Here is a 15,931-nt window from a genome sequence, read left to right as displayed (position 1 = left end):
GTTCATATGTTTGTGTAACATTTTGGCATTCAGATTGTTTTTTCACTTGATTGTTTTGTGTATTTCATCAGTTTTGTCTCCTGATCATAACCAGCTGCATTTCCAATTGATCAAGTAAGCAGCATGCAGCATTTTGTCTGATTTTTAAAAAAATAACCAAACTATAAACTGAAGTGTTAAGTATTTTGTGCTGCTGTTCTTGCAATCTTTAGAGATAGCAGCACAGACATTGTTTGAACAGAGATTATGATCAGAGATTGTCCCTTCATTTCAATGGCAATTCCTCAAACTAGATGCTAAATCTACATGCAAGTACTTTTGATTGTACGCACATATCCATAGATAATCCAAAATGAATCACATTTACAGGCCCGCTCCAAAGAGTCCTAAATGAGGTCCACTTCTTCAGCATATGGCACCATAATGTTCCTGTGAAGTGCTTTGGGACGTTTTTATTACGTTAAAGGTGCTATATAAATGCAAGTTGTTGTAGTTGTACTGAGGCGAGTGAATGTTAGGCAGTGGGATCTACTTGGAGCATGTTTACTCAGTAATGTTGGTATCAATTAAATTGATCAAGTTAGACCCTGAGTGCAGTAGTTCTGAGAGATTTTTTCACAGTCTTGGCTGAGTAATTGTTGTCATCCCAACATACCCTTGCTGCACCCAAATATTAGTCAGCCAGCTTCAAATATAAATCACCAAACTTTGCATTACTGTAACTAAGCAATTTGAACAGGTTTGGTGGCAACCTATTTTCAGAGTGATTATTTTAGAAGTACTTCTAGAACTAAATAAAATTATAGGCCAAATCAGGCAGCTTTTAACTGCTTACTGTAATTACTTTGGATGGTGCTTGCTGGAGTATGAGAAAAAGAACTTGCATCTATCTGTAGTGCCTATCACATCCTCTGGGTGTCCAAAAGCACTTCACAGCTAATGAATTAGTTACTGAAATGTAGTCAGTTATGTAGGCAACGTACAGTTCCCGAATCACAGGCAGTCCTGTGCCACCTTATGTAAGTGATGGTGCAGATTCACATGAAGAACAGAGTGTCAGCAGGCTATCCAGCTGCACAGGACATCACAGCAAAGCCCAATCCAGTCCTTGCTCAATGTCCACACATGTACACGTCCCAGTAAGGTCACTGGGTAACAATCAGACATGGGGACATAGGCAGATTTTCCTCAGCCCAAACCCAGAGAGGCAGAGTCCAATTATAGTACCGTCAACTTCTGCTCAGCTAACTCAGCATAGACCGGGGAATTGAACCTGTGAGTCTTTGGTTTTCTATGACTTAGTAGTACACCACATGGATTGATCGATGGCTCAATGTTTAAAAAAAAAATAATTCCTGACTGGTGCCTTACAGCCAATGCCTGCAGTTCCTGTAGATTACTGTACATGATTGGATAACATTGTGTTATCTTTGAAAGAACCTTTTTATTACTTCCATAGATATAATCACACAATTGGCTTAACAACTGTTTCATACCTTTCATTAATATTTATTCGACTAATACTTAAAGTAAAGTTCTAAAGTATGGTAACGAATAGAGAAAGTAAGTTGTGGGTGTATGATGCACCTTTATGATTATTCTATTTCTCTCACTTATGATGTTGGAAAAAGCTCACTCATTAGAATATTTAACACACCCTATCAGTGCGCAGCATAAATCTTTGCCAGAGTTGCACAGCTTGTTTAACATTAGTCAGATTCCATACATCTCTATGAATGAGGAATATATGACATATTCTTTCCATGAGGTGGATAAGTGGCTTGCAGCAACTTGCCAGCAAGTGTATGTTTTTCACTTTTTTTTTCTTTCTGTGGGCTTTGAGAGAGCACAATTTCTGGTCGATACCAGGCATTCATCTTGTGGGAAATTATGGGCATGGACATGTGTCCTACTTGCCTGTCACCCAGGACACTGATGAACCTGTCCCTGTCCCTGTCCCTGTCCCTATCTCTATCTCTATACTGGTATAGAGACACTTTTAAAGCCCTGTGCATTAGAAGGTGTAGGTGCTTTCCCAAAGCAAAATTACTTCAGGAATAAATGTACATCTCTCTATAGTGGAAGCATTGACTATTATCTCCTTCAATTTTTTATATTTGTATGTAGAGGTACATATTGGGACTCTTTTTGAGGTTTGTCAAAAACAGTCAGCTGATGTCTGGTCACATAACATACGAGTATCACTCATTGGATATTGCAATGAAGTGATGGGATTTGTTTAGAGAGGGCACATAGACAGTGTGAAATATTTTTAATCTTCAAGTCAGCTTTGTAAGAGCAATTTAAACCCACCTAGTGAGTAGCAACTAGGATTAAGGGGCAGTCTATAGGATCTGTATCTATTATATTGGCAAATCTTTAAGGTGGTAACAGTAGACTGTGTCTGCAAAGATGTTACCTGGATAAAACTAACTTTCATTAAGCACTGTTGCTTAGAATTGTTGTCTAAGGATGGTCAACATTTTAGTATGTCTACCTCCATTCAGGTAGCCATATCATCCTAAGAGGAACGCTCTTTCTTTCACACCTCCTCAATCAACCTCCTGTTCCATGTGGATGATGCCGAAATGAAGAAGAAAACTAGATTGCCTTACCTTCTAAAGATTATTTTCATTCTTCAGATGGATCATTCCATCAATCAAGTGAACCGCTCTGTCCTGGATGGTATTGAACTTCCTGAGTGTTGTTGTGTCTGAACCCATCCAGGCGAGTGGTGAGTATTCCATCGCACTTGAGCTTTGTAGATGGTGAAAGGGCCTTGGGTCAGGAAATGAGCCACTCATCACAAAATACCCAGCCTCTGCCCTGCTCTTTTAACCACTATGTTGAAAAGACTGGTCCAGTTCAGCTTCTGGCCAATGGTGACTCCCAGGATGTAAATGTCAGGGGTCTCAATGATGGCATTGCCATTGAATTACAAAGGGAGGTGGGTAGGCTCCCTCTTATTTGAGAGATGGTCACTGCCTGTCACTTGTTAGCCCCAGTTTGAATAACGTTGAACTCCTGCAGTAGGCTGGCTTGGGCTGTTCATTATCAGAACCATTTTGAATGGAACTGAATGGTGTTGAATAGTCAGCGAGCAGCCTCATTTCTGACCTATGACTGAAGGACACTCACTGATGAAGCAGCTGAAGGTGGTTGGGCCAAGGACACTTCTGAGAAACTCCTATAATGATGTCCTGGGGCTGTTATGACTGGCCTCTGACAAGCACAGACATCTTCCTTTGTGTCAAGAATGAGTTCAGCCACTGAAGGAGTTTCTCTTTGACCCACATTGACCTCAATTTTCCTAGGACTCCTTGGTGCCAAACTCAGTCAAATGCTGCCCTGATGTTGAGGCCATCTACACTCATCTGTTCTCTAGCATTCACTTATTCAATCTAGATCAAGGCACTGATGAGGTCTGGAGCTGTGATTCTAGTGGATCGTGAATTGAGTAGGAGTTGCTTGATGGCACTATTTATTTATGATCCCTTCCATCGCTTTACTGATGATTGGGAGGAGGCTGACTGGGCCGTAATTGGCCAAGTTAGATTTATTCTGTTTTATTGTGGATAGGACATACCTGGGCAATCTTCCACATTACTGGTAGCTGCCAATGTCATAGATTTACTGGAGCAGCTTGGATAGGGATGTCCAATACTCTAAGCTGTTTCGTAATGTTGCGTGGAGTAAACTGAACTGGCTGGATACTGGCATCTATGATGGTGCGGACCTTGGGAGGGGGCCAAGTAGGATGATTACTATTTCCTAATTACAATTCTGTCCCTAAAGAGGCTTGCGAGGAATCCGTTCTCAAGATTTGAACATTCTTGCACATGTATTACATGTTGATCAATGCTTTCTCATTGAGCTTGAAATTTAGTATTAAACTCACATCTAAGAACATAAGAAATAGGAGCAGGAGTAGGCCATCCAGCCCCTCGAGCCTGCTCAGCCATTCAACATGATCGTGGCTGATCTTCTACCTCAACGCCATTTTCCTGCACTATCCCCATATCCCTTGATGCCTTTTAATATCTAGAAATCTATCGATCTCTGTTTTGAATGTACTCAATGACTGAACCTCCACAGCCCTCTGGAGTAGAGAATTCCAAAGATTCACCACCCTCTAAGTGAAGACATTTCTCCTCTCAGTCCTAAATGGCCTACCCCTTATTCTGAGACACTGACCCCTGGTTCTATATTCCCCAGCCAGGAGAAACATCCTCCCTGCATCTACCCTGTCAAGCCCTGTAAGAATTTTGTACGTTTCAATGAGATCACCTCTCATTCTTCTAAACTCTAGAGAATACAAGGCCTAGTCTACTTAATCTCTTCTCATACGACAATCCCGCCATCCCAGGAATCAGTCCGGTGAACCTTCGTTGCACTCCCTCTATGGCAAGTATATCCTTTCTTAGGTAAGGAGACCAAAATTGTACACAATACTCCAGGTGCGGTCTCACCAAGGCCCTTTTTAATTGCAGTAAGACATCTTTACTGTTGTACTCACATCCTCTTGTAAGAAAGGTCAACATACCATTTGCCTTCCTAATTGCTTGCTGCATCTGCATGTTAGCTTTCAGTGATTCATGTACAAGAACACCCAGGTCCCTTTGAACATCAACATTTCCCAATCTCTCACTGTTTAAAAAGTACTCTGCACTTTTGTTCTTCCTACCAAAGTGGATAACTTCACGTTTTCCACATTATATTCCATTTGCCATGTTCTTGCCCACTCACTTAGCCTGTCTATATCCCCTTGAAGCCTCTTTGCATCCTCCTCACAACTCACATTCTTACCTAGTTTTGTGTCATCAGCAAACTTGGAAATATTACATTTGATATAGATTGTGAGTAGCTGGGGCCCAAGCACCGATTCCTACGGTACCCCACTAGTCACAGACTGCCAACCTGAAAAAGACCAGTTTATTCTACTGTCTGTTAACCAATTCTCAATCCATGCCAGTATATTACCCCCTAACTTTGTTCACCAACCTCCTTTGTGGAACCTTATCAAAAGCCTTCTGAAAATCCAAATACACCACATCCACTGGTTTCTCCCTTATCTATTCTACTAGTTACATCCTCAAAGAACTCCAATAGGTTTGTCAAACATGATTTCCCTTTCATCAATCCAAGTTGACTCTGCCAAATCCTATTATTATTTTCTAAGTGTCCTGTTATCACATCCTTTATAATAGATTCTAGCATTTTCCCTACTACTGATGACAGGCTAACAGGTCTGTAGTTCCCTGTTTTCTCTCTCCCTCCTTTCTTAAATAGTGGGGTTACATTTGCTACCCTCCAACCTGCAGGAACCATTCCAGAATCTATAGAATTTTGGAAGATGGCAACCAATGCATCCACTATCTCTATAGCCACCTCTTTCAAAACCCCTGAGATGTAGATCATCAGGTCCTTGGGATTTATCGACTTTTAATCCCATTAATTACTCTAGTATTTTTTTTACTAATACTAATTTCTTTCAGTTCCTCATTCTCACCAGACCCTTGGTTCTCTAGTATTTCTGGGAAATTTTTTGTGTCGTCTTCCATGAAGACAGACACAAAGGGGGTGATTTTAAACCCCAAGAATGGGTGGGTTGGGGGCGGGTGGGAGTTGAAAATAGTTGTTTTTTGGGTTGCAATCGCAACCTGGCTTTATTTCCGGGTTTTACGTCTGCACTGAAAAGCACAGGCTTCCCACTGGGAATGCAAAGTCTGAAAATTTTGCGATTGTGATCCAAAAAAAACAACTGTTTTCAACTGCCACCCGTTCTTGGGGTTTAAAATAACCCTCAAAGTATTTGCTTAATTTCTCTACCATTTCCTTATTCCCCATTATAAATTCTCTTGTCTCTGTCTGTAAGGGACCCACATTTGCCTTCGCCAGTCTTTTCCTTTTTACAAACCTATAGAAGCTTTTACAGTCCGTTTTTATGTTTCTCGCTAGTTTACTCATAATCTACTTTCCCTTTCTTTATCAATTTCTTAGTCCTCCTTTGCTGAATTCTAAAATGCTCCCACTCCTCAGGCTTACTGCTTTTTCTGGCAACTTTATATGCCTCTTTCTTTGATTTAGTACTATCTTTCATTTCTCTTGTTAGTCACAGTTGGACCACGTTTCCTGTTGGGTTTTGTGCCTTAAAGGAATTTATATTTGTTGCAAATTATGTATTCTTTATATGCTAGCCATTGCCTGTTTACCGTCATACCTTTTAATGTAGTTCCCCAATCAAGCACAGCCAACTTGCGCCTCATACCTTCGTAGTTTCCTTTGTTTAGATTTAAGACCCTAGTCTCGGATTGAACTACATCACTTTGAAACTTAATGAAGAATTCAATCATATTATGGTCACTCTTCCCTAAGGGCTCCTTTAAAACAAGATTATTAATTAACCCTTTCTCATTGCACATTACTAGATTTAAAATAGCCTGTTCCCTAGTTGGTTCCTCAACATACTGATCTAGAAAACTATCTTGTATACATTCCAGGAATTTGTCCTCCACAGTATTAGTGCTAATTTGGTTTGCCCAATCTATATGTAGATTAAAGTTTCTTTTGTCTATAATATTCTTGCGATATAGAATATTCCTCACACTTGTCCATTAATACCTTCAGGTTCCAATTCTGTTTTCCTTCAGTATATGTAAACCTATTATACATATCTATTGCATACAATAAATTACTGGCCTGAACTTTCTGTTTTGCTTCTACACCTTTTGTAATTGCATTACAAATTAAAGCATTTTTCCATTTTCTGTACTCTTCCATGACGTTTTCTTTTAATCTCAAATGACCTAGGAGCTTCAAACTTTCCATTTTCATTCCAGTTCCCACACCATGTAAAGGTTTTTGGCCTATTTGAACAACTCCTTTCAGGAGACTGTCTACAGCGTGTCTTGAGCTTTATTCAAATACTGGTTTTCTTCTCTAGCCACTGGAGGCTATAATCAACTTCAACATGATTCCGCTGAGCTCATCTAGGAGCTGATTACAATGGACTGCCACTTTACTGCTGTCACGCCTTATGGTGGTTCAAGCATTCTTTAACAACCCAAGAACATAAATTGCTGTTTCATCAAACCTGATGCATTCGTTGTTGAAACCAGTTCCTGTCCTGTTTTAACAGAAATTGTTTGCTGCTGACTTAGTTTCTTAAATAATTTATTCTGTCATCATGTTTGCACTGTGCCACACAGCATTACATACACACTGTAAACCTATTATTATCCATGGCTGAGTTCAAATGTAAGATAAAATTTGTATTGAAGTTGGGCCCTCTGAATCAGAATCCAACATTCTTGCTCAAGAGCTACATGTCAGTTAATTCTCATGAGTGCTTTGTTAGTTGACTGACTGCTATTGTAAATAACTGTTTGTCTCGGCTGAACAATTGTAACTGTCATCTGTTAATGTGATTGGAGCATCATAATAAACTTCAGTGTGGCTGATGGGATAGGATTTAGTGGGATCAAATAGCATTAAAATCTGTTATGTGCACATGACCTTCATCTGAATTTGTTGCTTCAAATGCCCCCCCACCCCATCCCCACAACACAACCCATTGTGACCTTAGAGAAGTCCCTTCCTTGGTTTGGCAGATTGAGAGAGGCAATTTTTGATAACTTTTCCTGGGGTGTATTTGTAACACAGAGTTGATATTTGACACATTTCTTTGATAAATCTACTTTACGGTGCCTACTCTGTTCTTCAGGTTTGTCTATATCAAAGCCCTTAAAAATCAAGCATTGTAACTCTCCTCTAGAGAATTCAGTGATGCCATTAATCATTTCTGGAGCTGTCTTCATGCAGGAATAAAAATAGAAAATGTTGGATATACACAGCAGGCCAGTCAGCATCAGGGTTGCCAACACTAGCTGGAAGTATTCCTGGAGGTTTGATCATGTGACATCTGCAAATGTTATTGTATTTACCTTTATAAAGGTTGGGTCCCCTGTAGTTAAGTACCTTTGCTGGTGGTTTTGCGCCAGCAGCTGTTATGCGAGAAGATCTGAGAACCAGGAGGCGACCCGCAAGCAAACGAAGAAGGGAAACTGAGACCGGGAAGAGGGATCACCAAAGGTGGGGAGGGATTCGCACAGAGGGGAATCAGAGGTGGGAGAAACTTTGATTCCACTAGTAACTAATAGTAACTCACTGAAATTCCCCTCATAACCAACAGTAATACAATAACTCACTGATAGTCTATATGTAACTAATAGTGAAAAGTGTCTATGTAACTAGTAGTGAAAAGTGTAACGCCCCGATATCCTACCTGTAACTAGTAGTAATCCTATCTCATTGATATTTACCCTGTGACTACAGCCAGAGACCCCTGCACTGCACAAGGTACAGTCAGGTTCCCCAGTCAATGCCACTTTTAACAGGCCCCATCTCTCTCCCTGTCTTCTTGGACTCAGGTTCTGTGTGAAGGTAACAACTCTGATATGGGAGCCTCAGCCAGAGCTGACCTGTACTTGGACTTCACACGTCAAAACAGGCTGGCACAGACCAAATTGAACCAAACAGAGAGATTGTACAAAGGGCAGCAGGCTCAGTGTTTGAGGCACTTCTCATAGGGCTCATCATCCTAAACTCAGCTCAGCACCAATATTTCTAAACCGGTCCTAGGTTTCGGGCTCAATAAAGGAGAGTTTTCATAGAATGATAGAAATTACAGCACACGTGGAGTCCATTCGGCCCCCGTGTGCCATGCTGGTGTGCTTTCCTATAACCTCATTCCTCCCAATCCTTTTATATTCCTCCTTTTCAAATACTCATCCAATTCCCTTTTAAATGATGTTCTAGTCTTTGCCTCAATAGCCACTTGTGGTGAAGCATCCCATGGTCTAATAGCCCTCAGATCAAAAACCTTCCTGTCCCCTTCCACCTTGGTTCGTCCAGTGAGACTTCAGTCTCTGTCCCCTTGTTCCCCATTCGCCTACCTGTTGAGACCATCTTTCACTATTTATCCAGAGTAAAGTCCCCAGGTTTCACTCGCTCCTTTACTGGCTTCTCCTTTATCTGTGCCGCTCCCACTTATCACGTTGCTGCTGCTCCTAGCTCTGCAAGAAATACTGGGCCCCATTCCCCAGTCACCTCCTTCCCCTCCCTCACCCGAGCCACAATCTCCACTGAAAAATTCTATCAGCCAGAATTTACTATCTACTGACCTAATTTTGTGCCCGTGGTAATTGTAACCATTGTTTTATTACCTTTTGATGACTTTTTCTCCCCCCATTTGGAATGGTCTGGGTTTTCAATCTCTCTAAATGGTTGCTGTCAGTACTGCTCTGGATCAGCCAAATGTTGAATACTTTGAGATGAAAAACATTCCAAAGCTGATTTTGTTCTCTGAAAGACAACCCAGCACTCTTTCCCTAAAGCTACAGGATCGCTACATATTAAATTCTGCTTAGTTCGGTTTTATCTCAACTAATTTTTTTAATTTACAGTTAGTGTTAACTGTTGAAATGTTGAAAGCAATATAGTAAAGTTAATTGTGGGGGGGGGGCACAGCGCTTAGGGCAAATGGATGGTGTAGAAGTAAAATTTCTATCTAAATTACTGCACCATGTATAATATTGCATATTTTCTTAATTACTTTAGTTAATTAAGTGCCCTTTGGAGCCCAGAATTACAATTTTGATTGCTGTTTTAAAAAGAACAAAAGGGGACTGATGCGGTAAGTGCACCTCATCCTTCGTGCTTAGCCCTACTCTACAGTTTCTTTTAGGGTACTTGAAAATCTTTGTATATGCGAATGCTGTACAATCTTGTACAGCTGGCTTCTAGTTATGTACATTGTATCAAATATGTGAATGTCAAGCAACCTTATATTCACCATGGCTTACCAAGATATGTATACCCTACAGATAACTCATCAAATTGTTTTTTAATTTTGAAACCTAAAGAAAACAAATTAATTCATTTATGATCATCTAATAGAATATATTTGCATTTATATTTTCAATTAGTATACAATGCTGTTTGTATTATTCAAGATAAGTAAGCTATTGTAAAATTATTTGTGTTGCAAAAATACTTAGTGGCCATACAACCATGGACTATAGGGTTTTTACCCCTTTCCCCATCATATTTGAAACATTCATTAGATGATTTTTAACTGATTTCAATGTTTTGCTTTTTTGCTACAGATTGGGGCTTATGATCAACAGATATGGGAAAAATCTGTAGAACAAAGAGAGATCAAGGTAGAGTATTTTTAATTTCTAAATTCTGTTTCCATAGAGTTAGTGGTATGGCCAGCCATGAGGTGTAATAACTCGAAGTGCAGCTGAGTAAATAACACGAGTGGTTCATCTAGTATTTAAAAAGGATGTCAAGTTTGGTGAAATTTCAACACAAATATTTGTGTTCCTTTTTATAGTGATATCATGAAAGAGGGGAAAATATCTTCTGTTCACAACTGCTCCCATCTCTTTTAGGGCAGTATTTGTTTCCTTTTGAATGCAGATTTATTTAGTTATACTTTACACAATAGGTAAGATGAATAGGAGAAAACCACCGCAAAGCAACAATTGTGGACAATAGCCTTTTTTTTTTCAGGCATTTAGGATTTGGCAGAACAGCCTTTATGTTCCTGTTTAGTGATCTGAACTACAAATTGGTTCAGGTCTCAGACCAGGGTCACTGAGATGGGTCTCAGCCAATTTTGAATTCTGACATGACCTGGAACATTTAGTGTCCCAGATAGATGTTGGGCTGGCAAAGCTGCATGCAAATTTGGCTTCTATTTTTAATAATAAGCAAAGTATTGTGGTTAACTTCACATGAGCTATTTGTCATATGTCACTGCTGGCTGTGACTGTGGCATATTTTAATATTTCTCATTTTCATGGTCACTAGTGCAGGGATGAAAAACATTTCCCAGCCCAATAATACGAACACTACATTTTATTATGAAATATTTCCTCTACACTTTTTTTCATTCATTTAAAAGTATAATGTATTTTTTTATAAACTATTCCTATTTATTTTTGGTTTTAATGCATTCTTTCTCTATTTGTAAGTGTGAGATGCTCTGGACCTTTAACCTCTAGTTGCATTCAGGGCTACTGTGCAATCAACTGATTAGTGATTCTCTTTAGAATAGAACTTGTACTACTGTTTTTTTTCTGCTGGTTAAAAGGGTGGGGGCAGTGGACATCTATAATGATGATTCATGACACACAGCATTGGAATGTTCAGCTGCCTGGTGTTTCAGGCAAGAGCTGAGAGGATTCTTAACCAATATATTCAATCAAAAATTAGATTCAAGTAAGGGTCCTTCCATTAGTCCAATGCTCTATTGCTACTTTCAGGCATCTATGATGACAATTTCACTACCCAAGTCCTATCCTTACATTTTGTTACCGTTGTTTCAATTCTACGTCATACTGTTTTTGTCAGTGTATTAATTTCCAAGTAGTCACCTTATTCTTTCAGTTTTGTTTTTCCTCCTTTCTAATGCTATTGATACTCTTTGCAGTTTATTAAATTGGTAAGTACCCCAGGAAATAGTTTCGTGCTTGTATTCTGCTGTGGTCAGTTGTGCTGATGGATTCTGGCCTGGTTGTTTGTTTTTTAAAGTTTTTGGATATGTACTGTGAGATTCAAAGGATTTAATGAAAGATTTTCTCTATGTGCTACTGGTACCAAAATCATAAATGTATTTATAAAGTAAATGCCTTTTACTATTTTGCTACAGAGTACACATAGGAAATCTTTCCCAGATATCTACTAAAAGCATGGATATGAATTTCACCACAGGATTTTTTTGCACTGCAGCATGTACTGTACCACAAGTACAGAACTAATGTCTGTGTGATTAATAAAATATAAATTATTTTTGAAGGGTACACACTTTTTCATTTAGACTAATAAGATGCTGAGTGCTGCAAACTGTTATGAAGCCCTCTGGTGTTGGCTTCTATCTCTCCATATCCTCTAAGTTAAAAACACAGGCAACTAATTTTTGAAATATAGGATTTATAATGCTCTGGCTTTCTTTCCTGGCAAAACCAGTCTCCAAAGCACTCTGTACACTTCCAGTGGCAATCAGTAAGATTGGTAGCCCTCTGTGGACACTTCTCCAAAATCTCAGTCCCAAATATCAAAGCTTCTGGCATATGGTGCCCCAATATACATGATGTTCAATTGACAACATAAGCACTCCAGTTCCTTGCCAAATTCTGCATCACGTCCCTGAGTATTTCCTTGTTAGAAATTTTAAAAATAAATCTCTAGCTTTTATAATTATTTACAGCACTTAACGGTTTGTAATCTGTACATGAACTTTGGATCATTTTACATCTCTTGACTCATTGGCAAAACATTGAGATTCTTATTTTCCATTACTTTTAATTACTGATAAATATACCACATTCTTTTAGCACTGCCATTCTGGATTGGTGGATGTCGTGTGCCACCACTGCTTGAATTGAGGAGGTTGAATGTAGCATTGGATCACTGAAATGGTGGCAACAACCATGGCACTAGTCATTCTCTCTCCCTATCGATCTATTTATTACTGCAGTCTTCTGTTGCCTTTTACATGCGTGTTTTTGAAACAGTTGGCATTCCAAACTTCGCCATCTATTGTACCCCAGGATTACTTGACTGGAGTGCAAGGATCAGGTTCTCTGTACGGAGCTCGCCAGCTCTTTCCAGCACAAATGGGACTTTTTGTTTATTTTTCAGGTGGTCAAACTTTTGACTACTGTATTCTGAAACCATACCGAGCTGATAACAGATCAGTTTGATATCAAAGGAATTAGACTCAAAAATTATGAAGATCATATACCATAGTTGAATAAATTTTTAAAAACAGCACTGCTTTTTACATCCACTTTCTGATCTATAATTTGAATACAGATTTAGGAACGTCTGACGCTTCCATCATAATTAGCTTCAGTTTCCATTGGTAATGTCACTGAATAGTGGGATGCAAATCCCAATTGGACCTTTCTGTTTGGTTCAGTTTGTTGCTTTAGGACATGCTGAGTGAAGGTCCACACTTTCCCATTGTCGGGAAAGGAAAAACAGTCATTCTAAGACCGTAGTTCTTGTAAACAAGGCTACACGATGGACTATTGCAATACGATAGATGTAAAGTATCTTCATAGTGATAGTGGCACTCTAGCAATGTATTGGAGTTCCAAAGCTCTGCGGTAGGGAATAGTATTTCTAGTGTTGTGGGGAAATGCAAAGCAGTCATCAGGCATTTTCCAACGGTCAGAGGGAAAATGAAAGAACAGTGGTCTATTAGGCCATCAAATATCATGCAATTTAACAGTGTAAAGTTTTGCACATTGGTCAAAAAATTATGCATTATAAGCATACACTGCAGTCTATTTTGACTTTTTGGCAGCTGACCGGCGGAATGTGCTGGTCAGCCGCCCAGTCGGGAGGCGAAGTGGCCTATGTGATTTTGAGGCCTGGCCTCAATTACATTTGCCAGGCTGCCAAATGTGCGTCCCGATGCAACTTGCCAGATTCAGCAATGGAAACCGGGCCGGGGCTGCCGCCAGGATGGAAGGTCACAATTGCTGAGGGTGAGGGTCCCAGATGGTCCAGATTATTTTTGTGGGCCCCGGAGGTGCACTCCTGCTTCCCCGGGGCCCACAAAAATAATCCAGCTCCTGCCTTTGCTGGGCTGCTTCTTCTCCATCGCCCGTGGAACTGATCGAAGCCTGCGCAGGCTTCGACCAGTTCATACCTAAAATGGCAATTGAGGGCCTATTTATGTCGTAGGACCCCGATTTCCATATTAAAAGGTGCCTATCACCTGAATCAGGTGGGTGCTTTAGACACTCAGACGTGTACTCCCTACTATCTCAAGAAATCATCTCTGACCCAAAAGCATTTTCCATCACTGAGTTGTGGTCATAAAACATGTTGACTGAAGTGCAGGTGCAGCCTCTTCCATTGAAGTCCCCCATTGCAGTATCTAATTAGTTCTTAAATGATTGAGTTTTTTTCCCTCCTGCTCTAACAGAAGCCAATTCCATGTATTGTTCATTCTATGTATGAAGAAAACTTAAAATTGTGAAGTCCTTGTCCTACTCTTTCAATTTAAAGTAATTTTCCAGATTTAATTTTGCCATACTGTTTACAGTCGTGTTCATGTGTGACTTTTCGGATGTCCCCTTTCAAGGTTGAAGAGCCCAGGTTTCTCCAGTCTGTCTTGGACATCTCAGTTATGAAGACACGGGTTCATCCTTGTGGCTTCTCTTTGCAGTGTTACCAGGGCTTGTATCTCACCCTTGTGTCTTGGTGACTAGAATTGGAAATTGTATTTGAGGTGTAGTCTGAACAGAGCCCTATGCAGCTTGATCATGACTACTTCTGAATTGTATTCTACTGTTCTGACTGTATAAGATTAGCATTCTGTTAACTTTGTTGGTTGCTGTTCTGCATTGGTTGGACATTTTGTATCAATTCTACCAAGGCTTTTGGAGTTCTTTTAACTTCATCCATGGCTATTTCAACACATCACAAACTATATGTGTTGCTTATTTTTACTTCCTATGTGTAGTATTTTACATTTGTTTGGATTGAGTTTCATCTGCCATTTTTGCTCTGCCCACATGCATATTTTGTCCTGCTCATTCTGGAATTTCTGAGCTGCCTCCTTTGATTCCACTGCTTCGCATAGGTTAGTATCATCTGCAAATTTGATCAGTTTGTGTTGGACTTCTGAGTCCAAGTCACAGATATAAATTAAAAGTAGTAATTGCAGTAGGCTGTCCCAGCACTAATACCTGGGACACCCTACTTCATTTCCACCACCGCACCCCCCCCCTCATCCAAACGTAAATTCTCTAACAAGTTATTTTCTACCCCCTCAACCAACTTCTTATCCATAACCTTAAGATTTACCCCCACAGTTTTGAATTCATGTGAAACTTTGTCAAATTTCTTCTGGAAGTCATAAGGCTTATCAAAGTCTACATGGGTTGTCACTTCCTCAAAGAAGTCAAGTAGGTTGGTCAGGCAGGTTCTATGTTGACTGCTGCTGTTTAAGTAATTATTTTACAGATAAACTTCAAGTTTACATCTGATTTCTATTATTTTGCATGGGATTGAAGTTAGACCAAAACAGGTGAGGATGGAAGGGTTATTTTTTAAAAAAATCTAAATAATATGCACAAACTAGTAGATTTCTATTCTTCAAGATAAACAATAGCCAAACTCCCTCTTCTGACTCTAGGTTGAGGGCTTAATGTCTGACAAATGTGTAAGGAGTCGCACAACACCAGGTTATAGTCCAACAGCTTTATTTGAAATCACAAGCTTTCGGAGCTTTGCTCCTTCGTCAGGTGAAGTGAGGAGTTGCATAAAGGCACAACATATATAGTCAGAGAACAGTGCCTGGTGATTACAGATCTGTAATCACCAGGCATTGTTCTCTGACTATATATGCTGTGCCTTTATGCAACTCCTCACTTCACCTGACGAAGGAGCAAAGCTCCGAAAGCTTGTGATTTCAAATAAAGCTGTTGGACTATAACCTGGTGTTGTGCGACTTCTTACATTTGTCTACCCCAGTCCATCACCGGCATCTCCACATCATGACAAATGTGTGTCCATGAAGCTGCCATACAAAGGGATGATATCACTTCTGCTATTCAGCAAGTAATCCCCCCACCCCCAAACACACTCTACCAAGTAATGTTCAAGTGATTAACACTTGCCAAATGTAGTGCTTGTAACATGACACAAGATGAATGTAAACACAGTTAACCCTGTATGACTTGGATGAGAATCAATTGTATGTGCACGTAAGACCCTCCTTTGGACAGTTGAGATTGCAACAGTAAGTCTAGCTCTGCACTGAATATCTGTTTTAGTTTTCTGTTTCATGCTTGTTAAACATTATGACATTCTTGCATTACAAGTTAAAACTAGAAATGTTCGT

The 15,931-nt window shown here is 39.8% G+C and overlaps 1 protein-coding gene across 4 annotated transcripts in view; it reads left to right on the top strand.

Moving 5' to 3' along the window:
* The window catches only part of LOC137341644 (protein PHTF2-like), an 82,377-nt gene that overhangs the window by 23,683 nt on the left and 42,763 nt on the right, over positions 1-15,931 (top strand). For all 4 annotated transcript variants that reach the window (XM_068004972.1, XM_068004971.1, XM_068004968.1 and 1 more), the window contains exon 3: positions 10,167-10,223. In XM_068004972.1, coding sequence (XP_067861073.1) covers positions 10,167-10,223 — 57 coding nt within the window. The remainder of the gene's footprint in view (positions 1-10,166; positions 10,224-15,931) is intronic.

The sequence above is a fragment of the Heptranchias perlo genome, chromosome 24 (assembly GCF_035084215.1).
Source record: "Heptranchias perlo isolate sHepPer1 chromosome 24, sHepPer1.hap1, whole genome shotgun sequence".
In the NCBI taxonomy this organism is placed as follows: Eukaryota; Metazoa; Chordata; class Chondrichthyes; order Hexanchiformes; family Hexanchidae; genus Heptranchias; species Heptranchias perlo.
The sequence above is the reverse complement of the archived record's forward strand: the minus strand, read 5'-3'. Positions and strand labels throughout refer to the sequence as shown.